Genomic DNA, 19073 nt, shown 5'->3' on the forward strand with positions numbered 1-19073 from the left:
ATCAAGCTTACTAGCTGCTTTGCTTCTCAGTATTCTCTGGTTGGCCTCTGTTATTTTCTCCTACCAATAGGGAACCTATGTAGGGACTCTACAGTATATGGGCTCTTGGATACCCCATAAGGGAAAAGGGCAATTGCAAGGTGGCAGCCTCTTCTTGCAGCACTGTCCCCACACCCAAATCTACAGAGCAGGTGTGTTTTGGATAAGGAAAGGGGGAGTGGGGGGGGGCAGGACTGGTGGATTGTGTCCCTCCTTAATTTGAGGACCCTCTTCCAGGCAGGAGGCTGTTGCAGGGATGGAGACACCATCTGCCTGCTGGAATGTCAGCCTGCCTCCGACTCTGTTTCTCTTACACAAAGAGAGGATGCTTGAATGGCAGATGAAGATGATGGACTATATGGAACATGCCAAACTGACTGGGAGACTCCAAGACCAGAGAGAAGAGACGGTGGAAAAAGACTGGAAGAAGTTTAAAGAATATTTGAAAAAATAAGTTAATATTTAAATCTTAGAGTAGCTTTGGAAGTGGATATGGGCTGCAGGGTTAGAAGTAGAAGATAGGGTGTTTTAAAATAGTATTATTCGAAAGTGATAAAATGTGAAGTTATTTTAAGTGTGATTAAAAAAAAAGATGGTTAGAAATTATAATATATGTAAACTGCTAAAGGTGAAGTAAAATGAAAATCAGATAGGTGGGACTTGGGAAAGCCCACTTAACAATGTTTAGAAAAATAAGGATATGACAAGAATTTGTTCGTATTGTTTGTCTTTTCTGTTTGTGTTTTTTATTTGTGTTATAAAATGAATAAAAAGTTTTTGAAAAAGAAGAAGTAGAAGATAGTGTATTTTTAAAAAGTATTACTTGTACGTGATAAAATGTGAAGATTTTTATGGTAAAAGTAAGTGTGATTTTAAAATGGTTAAAAATTATGATACAGTGGTACCTCGGGTTAATAATAATAATAATAATAATAATAATAATAATAATAATAATTTCTTATTTATACCCCGCCCACCTGGCTGGGCCCCCCCCCCCCCAGCCACTGTGGGTAGCTTCGGAAAAAAAAATTAAAATACTGTAATACATCAAACATTAAAAGCTTCCCCAAACAGGGCTGCCTTCAAATGTCTTCTAAAAGTCTGGTAGTTGTTGTTCTCTTTGACATCTGGTGGGAGGGCGTTCCACAGGGCGGGTGCCACCACCGAGAAGGCCCTCTGCCTGGTTCCCCGTAACTTGGCTTCTCGCAGTGAGGGAACTGCCAGAAGGCCCTTGGCGCTGGACCTCAGTGTCCGGGCAGAACAATGGGGGTGGAGACACTCCTTCAGATATACTGGACCGAGGGGTTAAGTATTTAATTCGTTCTGGAGGTCTGTTCTTAACCTGAAACTGTTCTTAACCTGAAGCACCACTTTAGCTAATGGGGCCTCCCGCTGCTGCTGTGCCGCCGGAGCACAATTTCTGTTCTCATCCTGAAGCAAAGTTCTTAACCTGAAGCACTATTTCTGGTTTAGCGGAGCCTGTAACCTGAAGCGTATGTGACCTGAGGTACCACTGTATATGAAACTGCTAAAGATGAGGTAAAATGAAAATCAGATGGGGGGGACTTGGGGAAGCTCACCTAGCAATGTTTAGAAAAAATAAGGATAAGACCAGAATTTGTTTGTATTGTTTATTTGTGTTATAAAATGAATATTTTATTTTTTTGGAAAAAAAACACACACAAAAAAACAAAGAGAGGATGCTCTGATTTCTCCCTGACCACCCACCTCTTTCCCCCTCCTCCCACCTTTGCACAATCCCTCTTTTCCACCCACCCACCCCTCCGTGTCCCCGCCCCCAGGCTGACAGGCAGCAAGAGATGGTGCCGGGAAGCCTCCTCTGCTTCTGCTGCTGCTTCTCCTCCTCCATCCCATAGCTGCTCAGCAACAGCAGAGCAGGGGCCTGCCAGTGCGTGGGGCTGGGGGTAGCGGGCTGGCGTGGCTCCCAGTGCCCCTCCTTTCCCAAGCCATAAGCACTGCCTCTCCTGCTGCTGCTGCTGCTGCTGCTCTGACATCACTGCTCCATCTCCTTTGCAGGACCAGAAGATGCTGCACAGCCCAGCAGGAGGATGGAGGTCCCCAGGCCAGGGATGAGGAGCTAGGGGAGCGCAGGGAGACTCTCCGGCTTTGGAGGGGGCCCCACCCACCCAAATGAGCTTCTCTCCTGCATCCCACCTCCCTCTGGAAGGACTGAAGCGGTGATGGAAGCTGCAGCCTGAGTCTCCTTCCTTGATAACGCCCCCCCTCCACCAAGCCCACCATGATCCGCAAGAAGGTCTCTGGGTCGGATGCCCAGGACACCGGCCTGCTCATCGGCCTGGGGAAAAGCCCGTCGGGCCTCTACGAGGATTCCAGTATTCTCCCCAACGGGGGCGCTGGAAGGGACACCTTCGTAAGTACACAGGGAAGGCAGGGCAAGCAATCCCAGTAGGGGGTTCTTTCCAGAACCAGGGGGTGTTGGCATCAACGCCTCCCGCACGGGGAGGTTTTTCCTTGGGCCCCTGAGGGTGTTTGGAGCCTAGTTGCGATTGCTGAGTGGCAAGGGGGAGGCTCTCTGTGTGTGCTCAGGGACTACACTCCCCCGCCAGCTTTATTTAGAACCAAGTCCTGGGAGTGTCTCAAGAAAGAAAGAAAAGAAGGAAAGGGGTTCAGATCTGCAGGTGTAAGACCCCCGTACCCCATACAGCATCACTTTGTGGAGTCTCTCCTTAAAATCCAGCCCTGGGAGGAGGCACAATTCTGCCGTCAGACCATAACCCACAAAGAAAAGCAACAGAACTTATGTCCCCCTTTTAAAAATGCAATTGTGGGGTTCAGCTGCCCACTGCTACCGTACACAAATAGTGTGGGGGGTGGAGCCAGTGGGCAAAGCCTTTCTGTGCCCCTTGGGTCTTTTTACTGCAAACTGTGAGCCCCCCAAAGTTGCATGAAGGCTGAGCTGCTAATTGAGAACTGGCAGGTGGGAGGACCCCAATTCTGGGCCAGGCCAGTTAATCCCAGATTTAAAAAACCAAAACAATAAGAGCAGGTCCTATTAATGGGAAGGAGGGGGGGGCTCTTCGTGGTCCCCCATCTAGAACAGGCTGGCCCACTTTGCAAGGCTGCAGCCTCAGGCCCCCACCAGGCTCCACAGGGGCTTCCACCTTCCATCCCAGATGCAGAATACTCCCCCAAATGTGGCTCCATCCTGATTTTGTGTTGTTGTTTTTTTAAAGTAATATTTATTAAAAGTTTCAGGATTACAGAAAAGAAGAAAAAATAGGAAACAGCACTACAATACATAAAAAAAGAAAAAAAGGAAAAAAAATACATAAAAACCAATACAGCAATACAACAACAAAAAGAAAAAAGAAAAAACACAAATCCCATATTGCATATCTTTAACTTCCATTTGCTTGTTTCATTGACCTCCTCACACCTCCCTTTTTGTATTCTAGTTTAATTAGTGATTTCAGCAAATTCTTTCCATCTTTCTCAATTTTTATTGACTAATTTATCTTAACAATTAAACCTATTAATTAACTCAGCAAATCCTTCCCATCTTTCCCCATATTCTGTTATTCAATTTGCCTTGATTTATTTAACCTTATCTTACCGTAAAATACCTTAAAGCTTGAAACTTCATACTTATTTATACCTAACTCCTTACATCATTTCTACTAAAGCCAGATAGTTTCATTCCAACATTTTCCCTAATATTCATTAATTTTGCGCTAATTCCCTAAATAAGAATTTTTCTTTATAAATTTTCTTCCAATCTTCATCCGACGTCTCTTCTTCCTGGTCTCGGGTTATGTCAGTCCTTACTGACCATTCCATCTAGTCCATCAACCTGGTAATCTTATGTCCGAGGCTCTTAAGTCTCTTCCATGTCCCATGTGATTTTGTTTTCAGGATGTGGACGACGACGACGACCCCATCTACATTTATGGCGATGAAACTTATGGCTACCCCAGCAGTGCCAGCGGGAATTACTTCCGAGATGGGAAGACGAAGATAGGCAAGGATAACCCTTTATTCCTCGCCCCAGTGTTTTGCCCAAGTTGCAGTTTTGCAACTGCAGAGCAAAGGGGGCTTTGGCTTCTGCGAACTCCGAGCAGCAGGCAGTGCAAAAATGAACCCGTGTTGCTCTGGCCACATGCCTTGTGGGGGGTGGGCTGAACTTCGGTTGTGGAAGAGGGCACCCCCAGGGCGCCCGCAATTCCCTTGCCATCTCCTTCTCTGCCTGCAGATTTTGTCCTGGTCTGGGAGGAGAAGCTGCGTCCCTCAAAGAAGAGGCGCAAGAAACACCCCCACCCGGAAGGCGAGAGGGCAGCGGGCCAGGGGGCCGGGTGGGAGGCGGCCCGCGGGCGTCACGAGAGGTGGAGGCAGAAGTTCCTCAAGAACCTACGCACCGCCGGCCTCTTGATGGAGAAGGTGAGGGGGCTTCGGGCAAAGTTGTACCAAGGCTCCCTTGTGCCCTTGGCAAGCAGCTGCACTGGCACCTCTGAAGCCAGGATAGGCCATGAAGCAGAAACTCAAAAAGTTCGCTTTCTGTCTGCCAGCCTTCCTGCCTTCTTTCCCCTTGCTGGGTGCTCCACTCATTTAATTTAATTTAATTTCACTTTTCCATATTACCATACGCAATGCAGTTCACAGCAACAAAATATACAACCAAGAACCCACACCTTAGAGCAGGCATAGGGAAACTCGGCCCTCCAGATGTTTTGGGACTACAATTCCCATCACCCCTAGCTAACAGGACCAGTGGTCAGGGATGATGGGAATTGTAGTCTCAAAAACATATGGAGGGCCGAGTTTGCCTATGCCTGCCTTAGGATAATGTGATCAAATACAGAAAGTCATAATAAAATACAACTTTAAAATGGGACGGCTTATATTGGACTTACCGTATTTTTTGCTCTATAAGACTCACTTTTTCCCTCCTAAAAAGTAAGGGGAAATGTGTGTGCGTCTTATGGAGCGAATGCAGGCTGAACAGCCATCACAGAAGCCAGAACAGCAAGAGGGATTGCTCCTTTCACTGCGCAGCGATCCCTCTTGCTGTTCTGGCTTCTGAGATTCAGAATATTTTTTTTCTTGTTTTCCTCTTCCAAAAACTAGGTGCGTCTTGTGGTCTGGTGCGTCTTATAGAGCAAAAAATACGGTATATCCAATAAAGTACAGTCATACCTCATGCTACTTCCGCTTCATGTTACGTTCTTTCAGGTTACGTCCCGCGGCGACCTGGAAGGGTTACTTCCGGGTTTCCCCACTCGCGCATGCGCAGAAATGCAAAATGACGTCACACACATGTGCAGACGTCACACACATGTGCATGTGCAGACGCGCCGCTGTGGGTTGCATTCTTTTCATGTTGCGAACGGGCCTCCGGAACGGATCCTGTTCGCAACCAGAGGTACCACTGTACAGTCAAACCTTGGTTGTCCAACATAATCCGTTCCGGAAGTCCATTCAGCTTCCGAAAAGTTCCGCAACTGAGGCGCGGCTTCCGATTGGTTGCAAGAGCTTCCTGCACACAAGCGGAAGCTGCCATGGCCGTTTAGCTTCTGAAAAACGTTCAAAAATGGAGCCGCTCAGGAGCGTTTGACTGTAGTATCCAATAATCTTTGGGAACATAATAGTACACAACTAACTCTCAAAACATCGGCAAATAATAATTAAACAGAAATTCACGCTTAGCATATACAATAAATTATTACTAAACTGTGCTCCTTAAAAACAAAAAGATAGATGCAAGTCACAAGGCATAAAATACCACGATACGTACAAAACCATGTAAAAGGATCAAGTGGAGAAACAAAGACGCATGATGATTTATTTTTAAGAAATCCCAAACTCCTCCACTCATGCTTCCCAGCCTCCCCAACTGGGGAGGGGGCCTGGGCTTCAGGTTCGTGTTTTCTTGGGGGCCACAGTCTTTGTGCTGCACTCCATGTGGAAGAGAGCTTGGCTGAGGCTTCCAGGAAGCCCCCACCCTCTTCTCAGCAACCTGTCTCCTTCTCAGGAGGAGACTCTGAGCGACCGCAAGGGAATTCACTACATGAAGCTGAGCGCGCCCTGGGAAGTGCTGGTTTACTACGCGGAGGAGCTGTGCATGCGGGCCCCTCTCCAGGTGAGTGCCTGCGCATGCAGGTGGGGTGGGGGACCCATTCGGCTTCCTCGCGGGCTGCCTCCTTGCCAGCGGTCTACCTCCTAGCCCCTCCGTCTCCTCTCGTGCCCCCATCACAGGCCCACCCCAACCCGGACCGCAACAGCTCTGACGACCTGCTTCAGAAACTGCACCTGCCGAACATCATGGCCCAGCAGGTGCCCAAGAAGCCCGTCGACTACTACACCTGTGCCTTCCGAAAGTCCAAGCTGGACAAGTGAGTGAGGGCAGGTGTGGGGAACCACCGAAGGGGGGGGGGGACCTCCAAGGGGTGAACCCCAGGTGGCCCTCAGGCTTTTCTGTATGGCCCATAGCTGTCAACGTACAGATTTGAAAATAAGGGACCAGCAGCCTCAAAAATAAGGGATCAGCAGCCAAAATAAGAGATTTTGCGGACACAAATATGTTCAACTTATGAGCCCCTCCGAGCCAAAGGCAGAAAGCCCAGCCAGCAGCCAAACAAAGCCTCAAGCGGTGGTTCCCACAGCGCAGCAACCCGGCAAAGGGGATGCAGCAAGGAAAACCACAGTCACCTCTCTGCTGGGAAGCGCTGAGCAAGGGCGAGTCCCCAGGCAACGTGGCCGATTTGATCGGCACAAGGCATGCAAGCTCCACCCCCCCAGTCGTTCTTAGACTCCTTATTGGGTGAGCAACGCAGCCAAGCAACACAGTTGGAGCCTCCCTCCTCCCTGGCCGGCAGGGAAGGAGGGAGAGGAGCTGCTTCCTTTGAAACCCGGGATATTTAAGGGGCATCATCAATAAGGGACAGCAGCGGGACATGGCGCTGGGATAAGGGACTTTCCCGCCAAATAAGGGACAGTTGACAGCTATGGTGTGGCCCCCAGGACACTTCTCAGACCGCACCCACCTTCTCGGTCTCCAAAGGAAGCCTTTCAGCAGTTGTGCCATGTTTGGGCCTGGCTGGGATGTTTCTGAGGATGCTTGCAAGGTCTTTTGTCCAACTGGAGAAGGGGAGGGAAGACCTGTGGCTTTTGTGTGGTTGGAAGATACCAAAAGAAGAGTCGCTTCCAGTGCCCCACCCAATTTTTGCCTCTGGCCCTGCCCACCATTGCCACACAGCCCTCAAGGACCACCTCTTTCCATATGAACCTACCCAGACCCTGCAGTCATCATCCGAGGCCCTTCTTCGCCTGTAGTGTACCAGCATGAGAACGGGGCCTTTTCGGCGGTGGCTCCCCATTTGTGGAATGCTCTCCCCAGGGAGGCTCCCCTGGCGCCTTCATTATACAGCTTTAGGCGCCAGGCGAAATCGTTCCTCTTTAACCAGGTCTTTGGCTGACTGACATCCATGCCCTTTTAAAGCGTGGGTGGGTGGGTGCATTTCTTGGGTTGCTCTTGTTTTCATTGTGCATTTTGTGCTTTTATATTGTGATTTTACATTGTAACTGCCCTGAGACTTGTGTGTATAGGGCAGTATATAATAATAATAATAATAATAATAATAATAATAATAATAATAATAATAATAGCAGCCTAGTGGGGGGTCTGACAAGCCAGATAGAGAAGCCTGAGGGTCGAAGTTGTGCCTACAATTACCCTGCTCCGTTCCCAAAACTGCTTTGGCCAGAGGCGACACAAAAGCTGCCCAGATTGAGGCCTTGGGGTGGATGCCCAGTGCTTCCACCCCAGCCTGTGTCCAGCTCTCCTTCTCTCCCTCTCTCTCTCTCCCCTCACCTGTTTCAGGTTCCTGGGCAGCGAGCATCACGATTCGTACTTCACCAACACGCAGAGGCATCGCATTGTGAGCCCTTGGGGTGGGGAATGGGGCATGCCTGGTGGGTTTGGGGCAGCCTGGCAGCAAGGAGGAGGAGGAGGAGAGGGAGGAGACAACTTTGACCACCTCTCTTGTCAATGCCCTTTCCTTTTCCTCCCACCTGGCTGAATCCCCCCTGAGCGCCACCCCTCTCTCTCCCAGGTGTATGAGATCTTAGCCCGGACCATCTATGGGAAGAGGAAGCATGCAGAGATGGGCATTGACCGGCTGCTGAACGAAGGGGTCTACTCCGCAGCCTTCCCATTGCATGAGGTGAGAGAGATGCTGGGGGGGTTGGGATAATAATAATAATAATAATAATAATAATAGTAATAATAATAATTTATTTATATCCCGCCCTCCCCAGCCGGAGCTGGCCTCAGAGCGGCTAACAACAGTAAAATAATACAGTGGTGCCCCGCAAGACGAATGCCTCGCAAGACAGAAAACCCGCTAGATGAAAGGGTTTTCCGTTTTGGAGGTGCTTCGCAGGACGAATTTGCTATTGGCTTGCTGAGCAAGACGAAAACGTCTTGCGATTCCTGGGGTTTTTTCCCGCTCCCTACCCCCTTTTTCTAAGGCACTAAGCTGCTAATAGCCTTTTAGCAGCTAATCCGCTAATCCCTTAAGCCTTTAATAGCCGCTAATAGCCGCTAATAGCGCTAATAGCGCTAATCCGCTAATGGGGTTGCTTCGCAAGACGAAAAAACCGCTAGACGAAGAGACTCACGGAACGGATTCTTTTCGTCTTGCGAGGCACCACTGTACATCATTCTAAAATCAGTTTAAATCAAATTAATGGCAACCATTGGGCTAGAGTTCTGTGAGGATCAAGTTAAGGGAACCCCTAATGCATGAAAGGGGGCCGAGACTCCCTGCTCCTTGACTCCAGGTCTATGCGGGTGCTGGTTGCAGTTCCTTAGCGCTGGGTTGGGTGTGGTTTGGCAGAGGAACAGCTGCTCTGCACGCAGAAGGTCCCACGTTCACCCCCTGGTGTCTCCAGCAAGGAATGGGAGAGACCCCATCTCTGGGACCCTGCAGAGCTGCTGCGGCTGCCGGTCAGTGTGGGCAGCACTATGCTGTATGGATGCACTGATCTGCTCTTGGTGTATGTTCCCAGGGGGGGAGAGCACTTTTTTTTTTTTTTTTAATAATTTTTATTAAATTTCATATTACCAAATTAAACACATCAAACCAATTAATCCAAATTATAACAATACATATCATGTAATCCAATTGTTATCCAAATTATAAACTCTTTTTGTGGGGGGTACCCATGCTTCTCGATCGGCAGGAGTCCAATCCTCAACTGTTTTCTGCTGCTTTCAGATTAAGAATGATATTTCCAGTCCCCTCTTCTCAATCCTTGTTGTTACACATTTTCCTTTTCCTTCACCTCCAAATTGTTCCGCAAGTGGGTTGAAAAAAACAGTCTTATTTGTAGTTCTGTGTGGACTTTGTACTGCTCTCTCGTAAATTCCAATAGACCAGGCATTTCCGCTCGAGCAAGCAATCGCCATCTTGTCATTCCGAGGAAATACAGTCTCAAAGCTCGCTCTTTAGCTTTCCCGACCTGTTGCATCGTAAATTAGTCTTTTTCCAGGAGAGCTGCCCCTTCCAGTTCGCAATCTCATCGAAAGTAATAAATCTTCGGCTCGCCCTCCCTCAAGACCAAACCTCCTGCAACACAGGTCTCGTATCCAATCTCCATTCTAACTGCGTCACAAAGAGAGCCCTTCTTCATCCAAATCCTTTACAGAGTAAAACCTTTAAAATTACTATAATTCCCACACAGTTCATTTTTAGTCCCGTTTGCCAATTAGTTGCTGTGACGGATCTTCTATTTTAAGTAATATTTATTAGATGTTTTATAGTTACAAAAAGAAAAAGGTAAAGAAAAACAATACAAAAATTCAACAAACAATACATCAAAAGTAGAAAAAACAACAATACAACGAAATAACAAGAAAAAAACAAAAACATTTAAAAACACATCCAAATTTCATATCTTTATCTTTCATTTGCTTGTTTCCTCGACTTCCTCACACCTCCCTTTTTTGTATTCTAATTCAAATTAACTGGTTCAGCAAATCCTTTCCCTCTTTCTCAGTTTTTTGATCTATAATTTATCTTAAACAATCTTACTTTCAATTTTCCACTTTTGCCCATTAACAATCATTTTTTACATAATCCTTAATAACATTTCTGCTAAAACCATATAACTTCATTCCAGTATTCTTCTAACATTCATTAATTTTGCAATATTTCGGTAAATATAGTTTAATTTTTTTCCAATCTTCTTCCATTGACTCTTCTCCCTGGTCTCGGATTCTGCCGGTCATTTCCGCCATTTTCCATGTAGTCCATCAGCTTCATCTGCCACTCTTCCCGGGTGGGTAGATCTTGTGTCTTCCGCTGTGGCGGATCTTCTAGAGGGGGGGTTATTAGTTAATCACATAGAGCAAAAAAAAAAAAAAAAAAAAGATAAAAAGTCATTCCCCCCCCCTTTCAGTTCCGGGGGGAGGGCACTTTGCATGTGCCCCAAGGCACCTTTTTCCTCTGCCTATGGTCATGGCTGTTTCACTTGTGCTGTTTCACTTGGGCAGAGCTCATCCAAGGTGGAAGTATCGTTAGAATAAAATTTAAAACTCAAAACGAAGAAGCAGCCAGTCTGCGATGTGGTTCCCCAGCCACCTTAGCCCTCCCAGGCCCGGGGCAAAGGTTCCTGGCCACTGCATGGACTGGAGAGCCAGTGTGGTGTAGTGGTTAAGAGCGGTAGTCTCCTAATCTGGGGAACCGGGTTCGATTCCCTGCTCCTCCACATGCAGCTGCTGGGTGACCTTGGACCAGTCACACTTCTTTGAAGTCTCTCAGCCCCACTCACCTCACAGAGGGTTTGTTGTGGGGGAGGAAGGGAAAGGAGAATGTTAGCCGCTTTGAGACTCCTGAAGGGGAGTGAAAGGCGGGATATCAAATCCAAACTCTTCTTCTTCTTCTTCTTCATCCTTGCCTCTCACACAAATGATAAATCCCGACGTGGAAAATATTGTATGTAGATTATGTCTGATTAAAAAATCAAGTTATGTCTAACATAAAAGGCAAGCAGTGAGTGCAAAGAACAGCACATAATATTTCGCAGGATGTTACTGGTTGTTAGGCTGTGTTCTTCTTTTTCTTGGTAACTGTCTTTTCATCTTTCCATTTTCCCAACTGAAATTTAAATCCTGCTATTTTTCGTGAGGCTGTACACCTTGGCCTCTACACCTCTGTCCCTTGGAAGTCTGGGATCCTCCCCAAGGATGTCTGTGCTACCTTCTGACATCATTTCCTGTGGGTGATGATGTGACTTCCTGTGGGTGATGATGTCACACGTCCACTTAACCTCTTCCCTTCTGGCTCCTCCTCCCACAGGGCCCCTTCGAGCTGCCTGAGTACGAGGTCCTGGGCGAAGAGCTGAACCCCCGGCAGATCCTGTACCGCTTCTGGGCCCAGTGGCGCTGCTGGTACAAATACCAGCCTTTGGACCACATCCGGGAATACTTTGGGGAGAAGGTGGCCATTTATTTCGCTTGGCTGGGTGAGGCTCCCTCTTTTGTCTCCTCCTTGGCTGTGGCAAGACGCTGCTCAGAAGTCCGGAAACGGGAAGCAAGGAAGGTGCAGAGGCAGGCGGGGGCCAAAAACCACTCTGCGGTTGCTCAGAGGCCATGTGCACACCAAGCCTTTGAAGCACACCCCCCAAAGAATCCTGGGAATTGTAGTTTGTTCAGGCTGCTGGGAAATAAACTACGGTTCCCAGGAACCTTGAGGGGTGGGGTAGCTGTATGCTTCGAAGTGTGTGAGTGTGAGCTGCCAGAGGCCTCCCTCTTCTTTACATTCCCGTATACCGTATTTTTCGCTCTATAAGACACACTTTTCCCCTCCTAAAAAGTAAGGGGAAATGTGTGTGCGTCTTATGGAGTGAATGCAGGCTGCGCAGCTATCCCTGAAGCCAGGAGAGCGAGAGGGATTGGTGCGCATCGATCCCTCTCGCTCTCCTGGCTTCAGGGATAGCCACACAAAGCCTCCGGAGCGCAGCAGGAGGAACACTCCCCCTGCCCTGAAGAGGCTTGGCACAGCTATCCCCAGAAGCCAGAACAGCAAGGGGGATCGCTGATTTCGCTGCGCAGCGATCCCTCTTGCTGTTCTGACTTTGCTTCGCTGGAGAGGCACTGCGCAGAGAGGGAAAGCTGCGCAGCGCCCCTTCAGCAAAGCGGGGGGAGAAATGGAGCCCCTTCCGTTTCTCCTCCCGCTTTGCTGGAGAGGCGCTGCGCAGAGAGGGAGAGAATATTTTTTTTCTTGTTCTCCTCCTCTGAAACTAGGTGCGTCTTATGGTCGGGTGCGTCTTATAGAGCGAAAAATACGGTGGCTTATTTCACTTCTGTTATTGTGTGTGCTCCCGTTTGAGCCTTGCACTCTCTACGTGCTCAGAGATAACTTTTGAAGCGGCTTTGGGTCTCACACGGTGCTGAGTTCAGCCCCTGCTCTGCATCTGGGTCCTGAGCAGGGAGACTGGGATGAGATGGGGAAATCTGGGCTTGAGGAAGGCAGAGCCCAGCCCATAAGCTCCGGCCTGGAAGGGGCTCAGGGTGGGGGGCGGCAGGGCAATTTTGAGTGCCCTCTGCTCACGGTCTCCGCCTCACCTGTCTCCCCTGCAGGCTTCTACACGGCTTGGCTCCTCCCAGCGGCCGCAGTCGGCACTTTGGTCTTCCTTGCCGGCCTCTTCACCATGGGGACAAACACACCAGCGTGAGTGGGGCAGGGGTTGTGGGGGGGGAGGAGGGCAGTCAGCTTGTGGGAGAGCCTGCATGTCTCAGGGCATGACCCCCGCCCCCCAAGCATCCCTTTCCAAACCCTCATCCTGCATCTTGGGCCCCATGGGGTGGGAAGCTCCATCTCTTTTATGGCTGTGCATCAGGCAGAAGTTCAACTGGTGAAGCATTTCCTAGGCTGCATCTGCATGGGCAGGAGGGGACAGGCCACACATTGGGCCTTCAGTGCTGCCTTGGTGGGTGGGTGTCCCAGAAGCATAGCTGTCAACTTACAGATTTGAAAATAAGGGACCAGCAGCCAAAATAAGGGATTTTAGACAACCAGGTAATTTGGGAGAGCAGCGCCGGTTTTTAGCCCTTCGTTTCCAGAGGTTGCTGCTCAAGACACCAGCCGATGAAACACTGCAATTAAATAACTACAAGCAGCAACCACTTTTCGCGCAAAACGAAGTCCAAGCTATGAAGATGCTGCTGCGGTTCTGTATCTTTTCTCTCGTGCTCCATCTGCAGCTCTCAATTCCATCAGGTGGGGCGGGAGGAGGGGGGGAAATAGCGCCCGAAGTAAACCCTCAGATCAGACCATCTATGCTAGTCTACCACTACAAATCTATGGGAGAAGTGCTTGCAGTCCTTCCCTTGTAGCCCTTGGAACATCTGCCCGCGCCTCCGCCTCCTCCTCTTCCTCCTCTCTCTGAACTGCTTTCTCTATGGTTGCCCTCGCTCTCCTCTCAAGGCTCCTCAGCTGCCCATCTTATCCGGGTCCTTCGGCAGCACAGCCGCAGTATGGCCTAGCGGGGGCGACAGGCAGAGGGGAGGCCCCAGGCAGAGACGCTCAGTTCGGCGGCCGCGAGGAGGATGACAGCGGAAGGGCCCGAGGCTCCCGCCAGTCCCGGTGGGGAGGGGCTCCCGGGGGCCATGGCTGGTGAGAGGAGGCCGGAGGGGGGCGGGCCGGGCAGCTAAGCAACACAGTTGGAGCCTCCCTCCTCCCTGGCCGGCAGGGAGGGAGGGAGAGGAGCTGCTTCCTTTGCAACCCAGGATTTTAAGGGACATCAATCAATAAGGGACAGCAGCGGGACATGGTGCTGGGATAAGGGACTGTCCCTCCAAATAAGGGACACTTGACAGCTATGCCCAGAAACACCTGGCTGTTGGAAGCAGACCACCTTGGAAAAACAGCTGAAAGGAGTGTCCGAGTCCTGAGATTTCTGAAGGCTGAGGAGCAAGGAGTAAGAGAGAAATAACCTCCTCAGTGCAAGCACCTAGTTGGTCACCGAAGAAAACACAAAACACTTCCTTCCTTGCTTTGGGAACGCTACAGTTGAGCATCATGAAACACACCTTGGGTGAGCCCCCGCCCGCCCCCCTCAACCCTGACTGACATCCTCCACTGACCCTCACCCTCTGCTCTTCCCCAGGCAAGAGATCTGCAGCAGTGGGGGCCAGTTCCTCATGTGCCCCCTGTGTGACACCTGCGGCAACTGGAACCTCTCTGAGATCTGCCCCATGGCAAAGGTGAGGGGACTTCCTGGCTGCTGGGCCGTCAGGGGATTGTTCTTGGAGGGGGGAAGAATGGGAGGCAGGGCATGTGGTGACATCACAGTGAGCCAATGAGCTCTCTCTGTGGGGTGTGGGAATGCAACGGATTGCCTGCTCCGTTGGACACTGAGGTCCAGCTCCGAGGGCCTTCTGGCAGTTCCCTCACTGCGAGAGGCCAAGTTACAGGGAACCAGGCAGAGGGCCTTCTCGGTAGTGGCGCCCGCCCTGTGGAACGCCCTCCCATCAGATGTCAAAGCGATAAACAACTACCTGACATTCAGAAGACATCTGAAGGCAGCCCTGTTCAGGGAAGTTTTTAATATGTGACATTTTAGTGTATTTTTCATCTTTGTTGGAAGCCGCCCAGAGTGGCTGGGGAAACCCAGCCAGATGCGCGGGGTACAAATAATAAATAATAAATTTGTATCCAGATGGGCGGGGTACAAATAATAAATTATTATTATTATTATTATTATTATTATTATTATTATTATTATTCCAAAGTGTCTCTTTAAAAGATTAAAAATTAAAAAAATAAAAAAATAAAATAAAACTGGTTTTTCAAATTACAGTTTTACAATCACATATCCAACATACAACATAAATACAAGATTCCAAAGAATCTTCTGGACTTCCCTCCTCCCCTTTGTGGGTCCTATTGTTAGTCATTTCCTCCTGCATCGTTTATGACAATCCAAATCTTTTACATCTCCGTTATGTTCAAAATTCACCATTAAACTACAAGTGTTGTTCCAATTCCACTAACGTTTTTAGCAATTTACAATTAATTATAATTCTCCCCCATTCTTTATTAAAATTTTGGTCTTCCTGATTTCTGATTCTTCCCATCATTTTTGCCATTTCGGCATAGTCCATCAACTTGATCTGCCATTCTGGTCGGGACTTTATCTTCTTTCCATCTCTGAGCCAATAACATCTGAGCAGCCGTGGTCGCATACATAAATAGTCTTTTCTGCTGCATTGGGATTTCGGCACCTAAAATTCCTAAAAGAAAGGCTTCAGTGTTGTTTTGGGAAAGGGTATTTTAATTTTTTTAACAGGTTCTCTCCCTGTCTCATCAGTTCAGGCAAGCCAGCCTTTGGTGACCTCAGTTCCCCCATCTGCAGAATGGGAACCATAGTGATCTATAAAGGATATTTGTTTTGCTTTGTTCGTTCGTCATTCATCTATTCAGTCCCGGCAGCCTTGCACCCAGTGTGGCTCAGGAATGCTAAGAACCCTCCAAATCAGTGCAGTTTTCAAAGGCGCAGCCCACAACCTTCATTCAATCAGTCAGTTTTATTGCACGTAGTCAAAGGCTGCCGCGATGTACAATCTTGATTCGAAATGGCGCACGGCTGTATCCAAATATCGGCCCAAACCTGCTCCTTCCTCTCAAGCCAATTTGGTTAGGAACTCTTTAAGAGGTGCCTAATACATGGAGCAAGGGACGCGGGTGGCATTATGGGTTAAACCACAGAGCCTAGGACTTGCCGATCTGAAGGTCGGCGGTTCGAATCCCCACGACAGGGTGAGCTCCCGTTGCTTGGTCCCTGCTTCTATCAACCTAGCAGTCCGAAAGCACATCAAGTGCAAGTAGATAAATAGGTACCACTCCGGCGGGAAGGTAAACAGTGTTTCTGTGCGCTGCTCTGGTTCTCCATAAGCGGCTTAGTCATGCTGGCCACATGACCCGGAAGCTGTAAGCCAGCTCCCTCGGCCAGTAAAGTGAGATGAGCACCGCAATCCCAGAATCGGCCACAACTGGACCTAATGGTCAGGGGTCTCTTTACCTTTACCTTTAATACATGGAGCACAAAACCTTTTCCCCAAAACGGGCATGGGCACGGTGTAGCTACCACTGGGTGGAACTGAATCCATTGGAGTGTCTGTATGGCAGCTGTTCCTGGATGTCTTCTCCCCCCCTCCTGTTCTGACCACAGGTGGGCTACCTCTTTGACCACCCAGGGACCGTCTTCTTCAGCATCTTCATGTCCTTTTTTTTTTTTTTTTTTTTATAAATATTTTATTCGTTTTTGCATAAAAGACAACAAAGCAAAACAAAGCAACAAACAATACACCAAAAACATACAGAATTACACAAACATAACATACTACAAAAAACAGAAATAAAAACAATCTTATCTTCATATTAATCTTGCATTAACTTGTTTCTCTGACTTCCCCGAGTCTCCCTTCCCTGTATTCCAATTCATACAATTAAACAACAAATCCCTTCCCTCTGTCATAATTAACCTCTTTTCTGATTTGAATGTCTTAATATAGCTTATTCAATGCTTAGAACTTAGAATGTTGGGTCTTCTGATCCTTAAAATTTTACTCCAATAACCTTCTACATTCAATCTGATGTTATTTTAACATTCATTAATCTTGTAGTGTTTCTGTAAATAGTCTTTAAATTTCTTCCAATCTTCCTCCACCGTCTCTTCACCCTCGTCTCTGATTCTGCCAGTCATTTCTGCGGATTCCATATAGTCCATGACTTTCATCTGCCATTCCTCCAGCGTGGGTAATTCTTGTGTCTTCCAATACTTTGCAATAAGTATTCTTGCTGCTGTTGTGGCGTACATAAAAAATATCCTGTCTTTCATACGTACCTCTTGGTTGACCATGCCCAGGAGAAAGGCCTCCGGTTTCTTTGGGAATGTATATTTAAATACTTTCTTCAGTTCATTATAGATCATCTCCCAAAAGGTCTTAATCCTTGGGCATGTCCACCAGAGATGAAAAAAGGTACCTTCAGTTTCTTTACATTTCCAACATTTGTTATCGGGCATATGATAAATTTTTGCTAGTTTGACTGGTGTTATGTACCATCTGTATATCATTTTCATAATATTTTCTCTTAGGGCATTACATGCCGTAAACTTTAGCCCAGTGGTCCATAACCGTTCCCAGTCGGCTAGCATTATGTTGTGACCCACATCTTGTGCCCATTTAATCATTACTGATTTCACTTCCTCATCCTGTGTATTCCATTTCAGCAGCAGATTATACATTCTTGACAATACCTTAGTTTTGGGTTCTAGCAATTCTGTTTCCAATTTTGATTTTTCCACCTGGAAGCCAATTTTTCTATCCAATTTATATGCCTCCATTATCTGATGATAGTGGAGCCAATCACGGACTTTACTTTTTAATTTGTCAAAACTCTGCAGTTTCAATTTATCTCCATCTTGTTCTAGTATCTCCCAATATTTTGGCCAATTGGCCTCCATATTGAGTTTTTTGACTGCTTTTGCTTCCATCGGAGATAACCACCTTGGAGTCTTGTTTTCAAAGAAATCCTTATATCTAATCCATACATTAAACAATGCTTTCCTGACAATGTGAATCTTAAACATTCTGTGAACTTTAACCTTGTCATACCATAAGTAAGCATGCCACCCAAACGCATTATTGAATCCTTCTAAGTCCAGTATATCTGTATTTTCAAGAAGTAGCCATTCTTTCAGCCAGCAAAAAGCTGCTGCTTCATAGTAAAGTTTCAAGTCTGGCAGGGCAAAGCCTCCTCTTTCCTTTGCATCTGTTAATATTTTAAATTTTATTCTTGGCTTTTTGCCCTGCCAGACAAATCTGGATATATCTTTCTGCCACTTCTTGAAACAGTCCATTTTATCAATAATCTGCAGTGTCTGGAACAAAAATAACATTTTTGGCAATACATTCATCTTTATCACAGCAATACGACCTAACAGTGAGAGTTTTAGATTAGACCATATATCTAGATCTTTTTTTATCTCCAACCAGCATTTTTCGTAGTTATCCTTATATAAGTTCCCATTTTTTGAGGTCATAATAATTCCCAGATATTTCACTTTTTTCACCACTGTCAAACCTGTCTCATTCTGAAACCTTTCATTCTCTTTTTCTGTTAGATTCTTTGTCAAAACCTTAGTTTTTGTTTTGTTGAGTTTAAAACCTGCTAATCGACCAAACTCTTTACCTTTACCTTTAATACATGGAGCACAAAACCTCTCCCCCAAAACGGGCATGGGCACGGTGTAGCTACCACTGGGTGGAACTGAATCCATTGGAGTGTCTGTATGGCAGCTGTTCCTGGATGTCTTCTCCCCCCCTCCTGTTCTGACCACAGGTGGGCTACCTCTTTGACCACCCAGGGACCGTCTTCTTCAGCATCTTCATGTCCTTCTGGGCCGTGACCTTCCTGGAGTACTGGAAGCGGAAAAACGCCACGTTGGCCCACCACTGGGACTGCTTGGACTTCCAGGAGGACGAGGCAAGTGGGAGGCAGATTGGGGCCTGCCAGGCCTCCCTCAACCCACCTTTTAGCTGGGGAGGGGGGCGGTGAACTTAGGCAGTGTTCCCTCCGGCAGCAAGAGCAAAAAGCAGAAGCAGTTTTGCTGCACTAGCCACTTTAAAGCCCTAAATGGCCTTTGTCCAGTATACCTGAAGGAGCGTCTCCACCCCCATCGTTCTGCCCGGATACTAAGGTCCAGCGCCGAGGGCCTTCTGGCGGTTCCCTCCCTGTGAGAAGCCAAGTTACAGGGAACCAGGCAGAGGGCCTTCTCGGTAGTGGCGCCCGCCCTGTGGAACGCCCTCCCATCAGATGTCAAAGAAATAAACAACAACCAGACTTTTAGAAGACATCTGAAGGCAGCCCTCTTTAGGGAAGTTTTTAATGTTTAACAGACCACTGTATTCTAGTACTTTGTTGGAAGCCGCCCAGAGTGGCTGGGGAAACTCAGCCAGATGGGCGGGGTATAAATAATAAACTATTATT

At 47.7% G+C, this 19073-nt stretch overlaps 1 protein-coding gene across 2 annotated transcripts in view; it reads left to right on the forward strand.

Moving 5' to 3' along the window:
• Positions 1–1851: 1851 nt before the first annotated feature.
• Positions 1852–19073, forward strand: part of LOC310683629 (anoctamin-7-like) — a 33957-nt gene continuing 16735 nt past the window's right edge. Inside the window, exons 1-12 of one of the 2 annotated variants that reach the window (XM_083453833.1) lie at positions 1852–1948; positions 2077–2431; positions 3934–4039; positions 4271–4455; positions 6047–6154; positions 6271–6407; positions 7895–7952; positions 8127–8237; positions 11376–11541; positions 12659–12749; positions 14188–14284; positions 18426–18569. In XM_083453833.1, coding sequence (XP_083309959.1) covers positions 2300–2431; positions 3934–4039; positions 4271–4455; positions 6047–6154; positions 6271–6407; positions 7895–7952; positions 8127–8237; positions 11376–11541; positions 12659–12749; positions 14188–14284; positions 18426–18569 — 1335 coding nt within the window. In that variant the 5' untranslated portion in view covers positions 1852–1948; positions 2077–2299. The other variant, XM_083453834.1, reaches the window with a different exon arrangement.

This window comes from Podarcis tiliguerta, assembly GCF_965153285.1.
Source record: "Podarcis tiliguerta genome assembly, chromosome: 8".
In the NCBI taxonomy this organism is placed as follows: domain Eukaryota; kingdom Metazoa; phylum Chordata; class Lepidosauria; order Squamata; family Lacertidae; genus Podarcis; species Podarcis tiliguerta.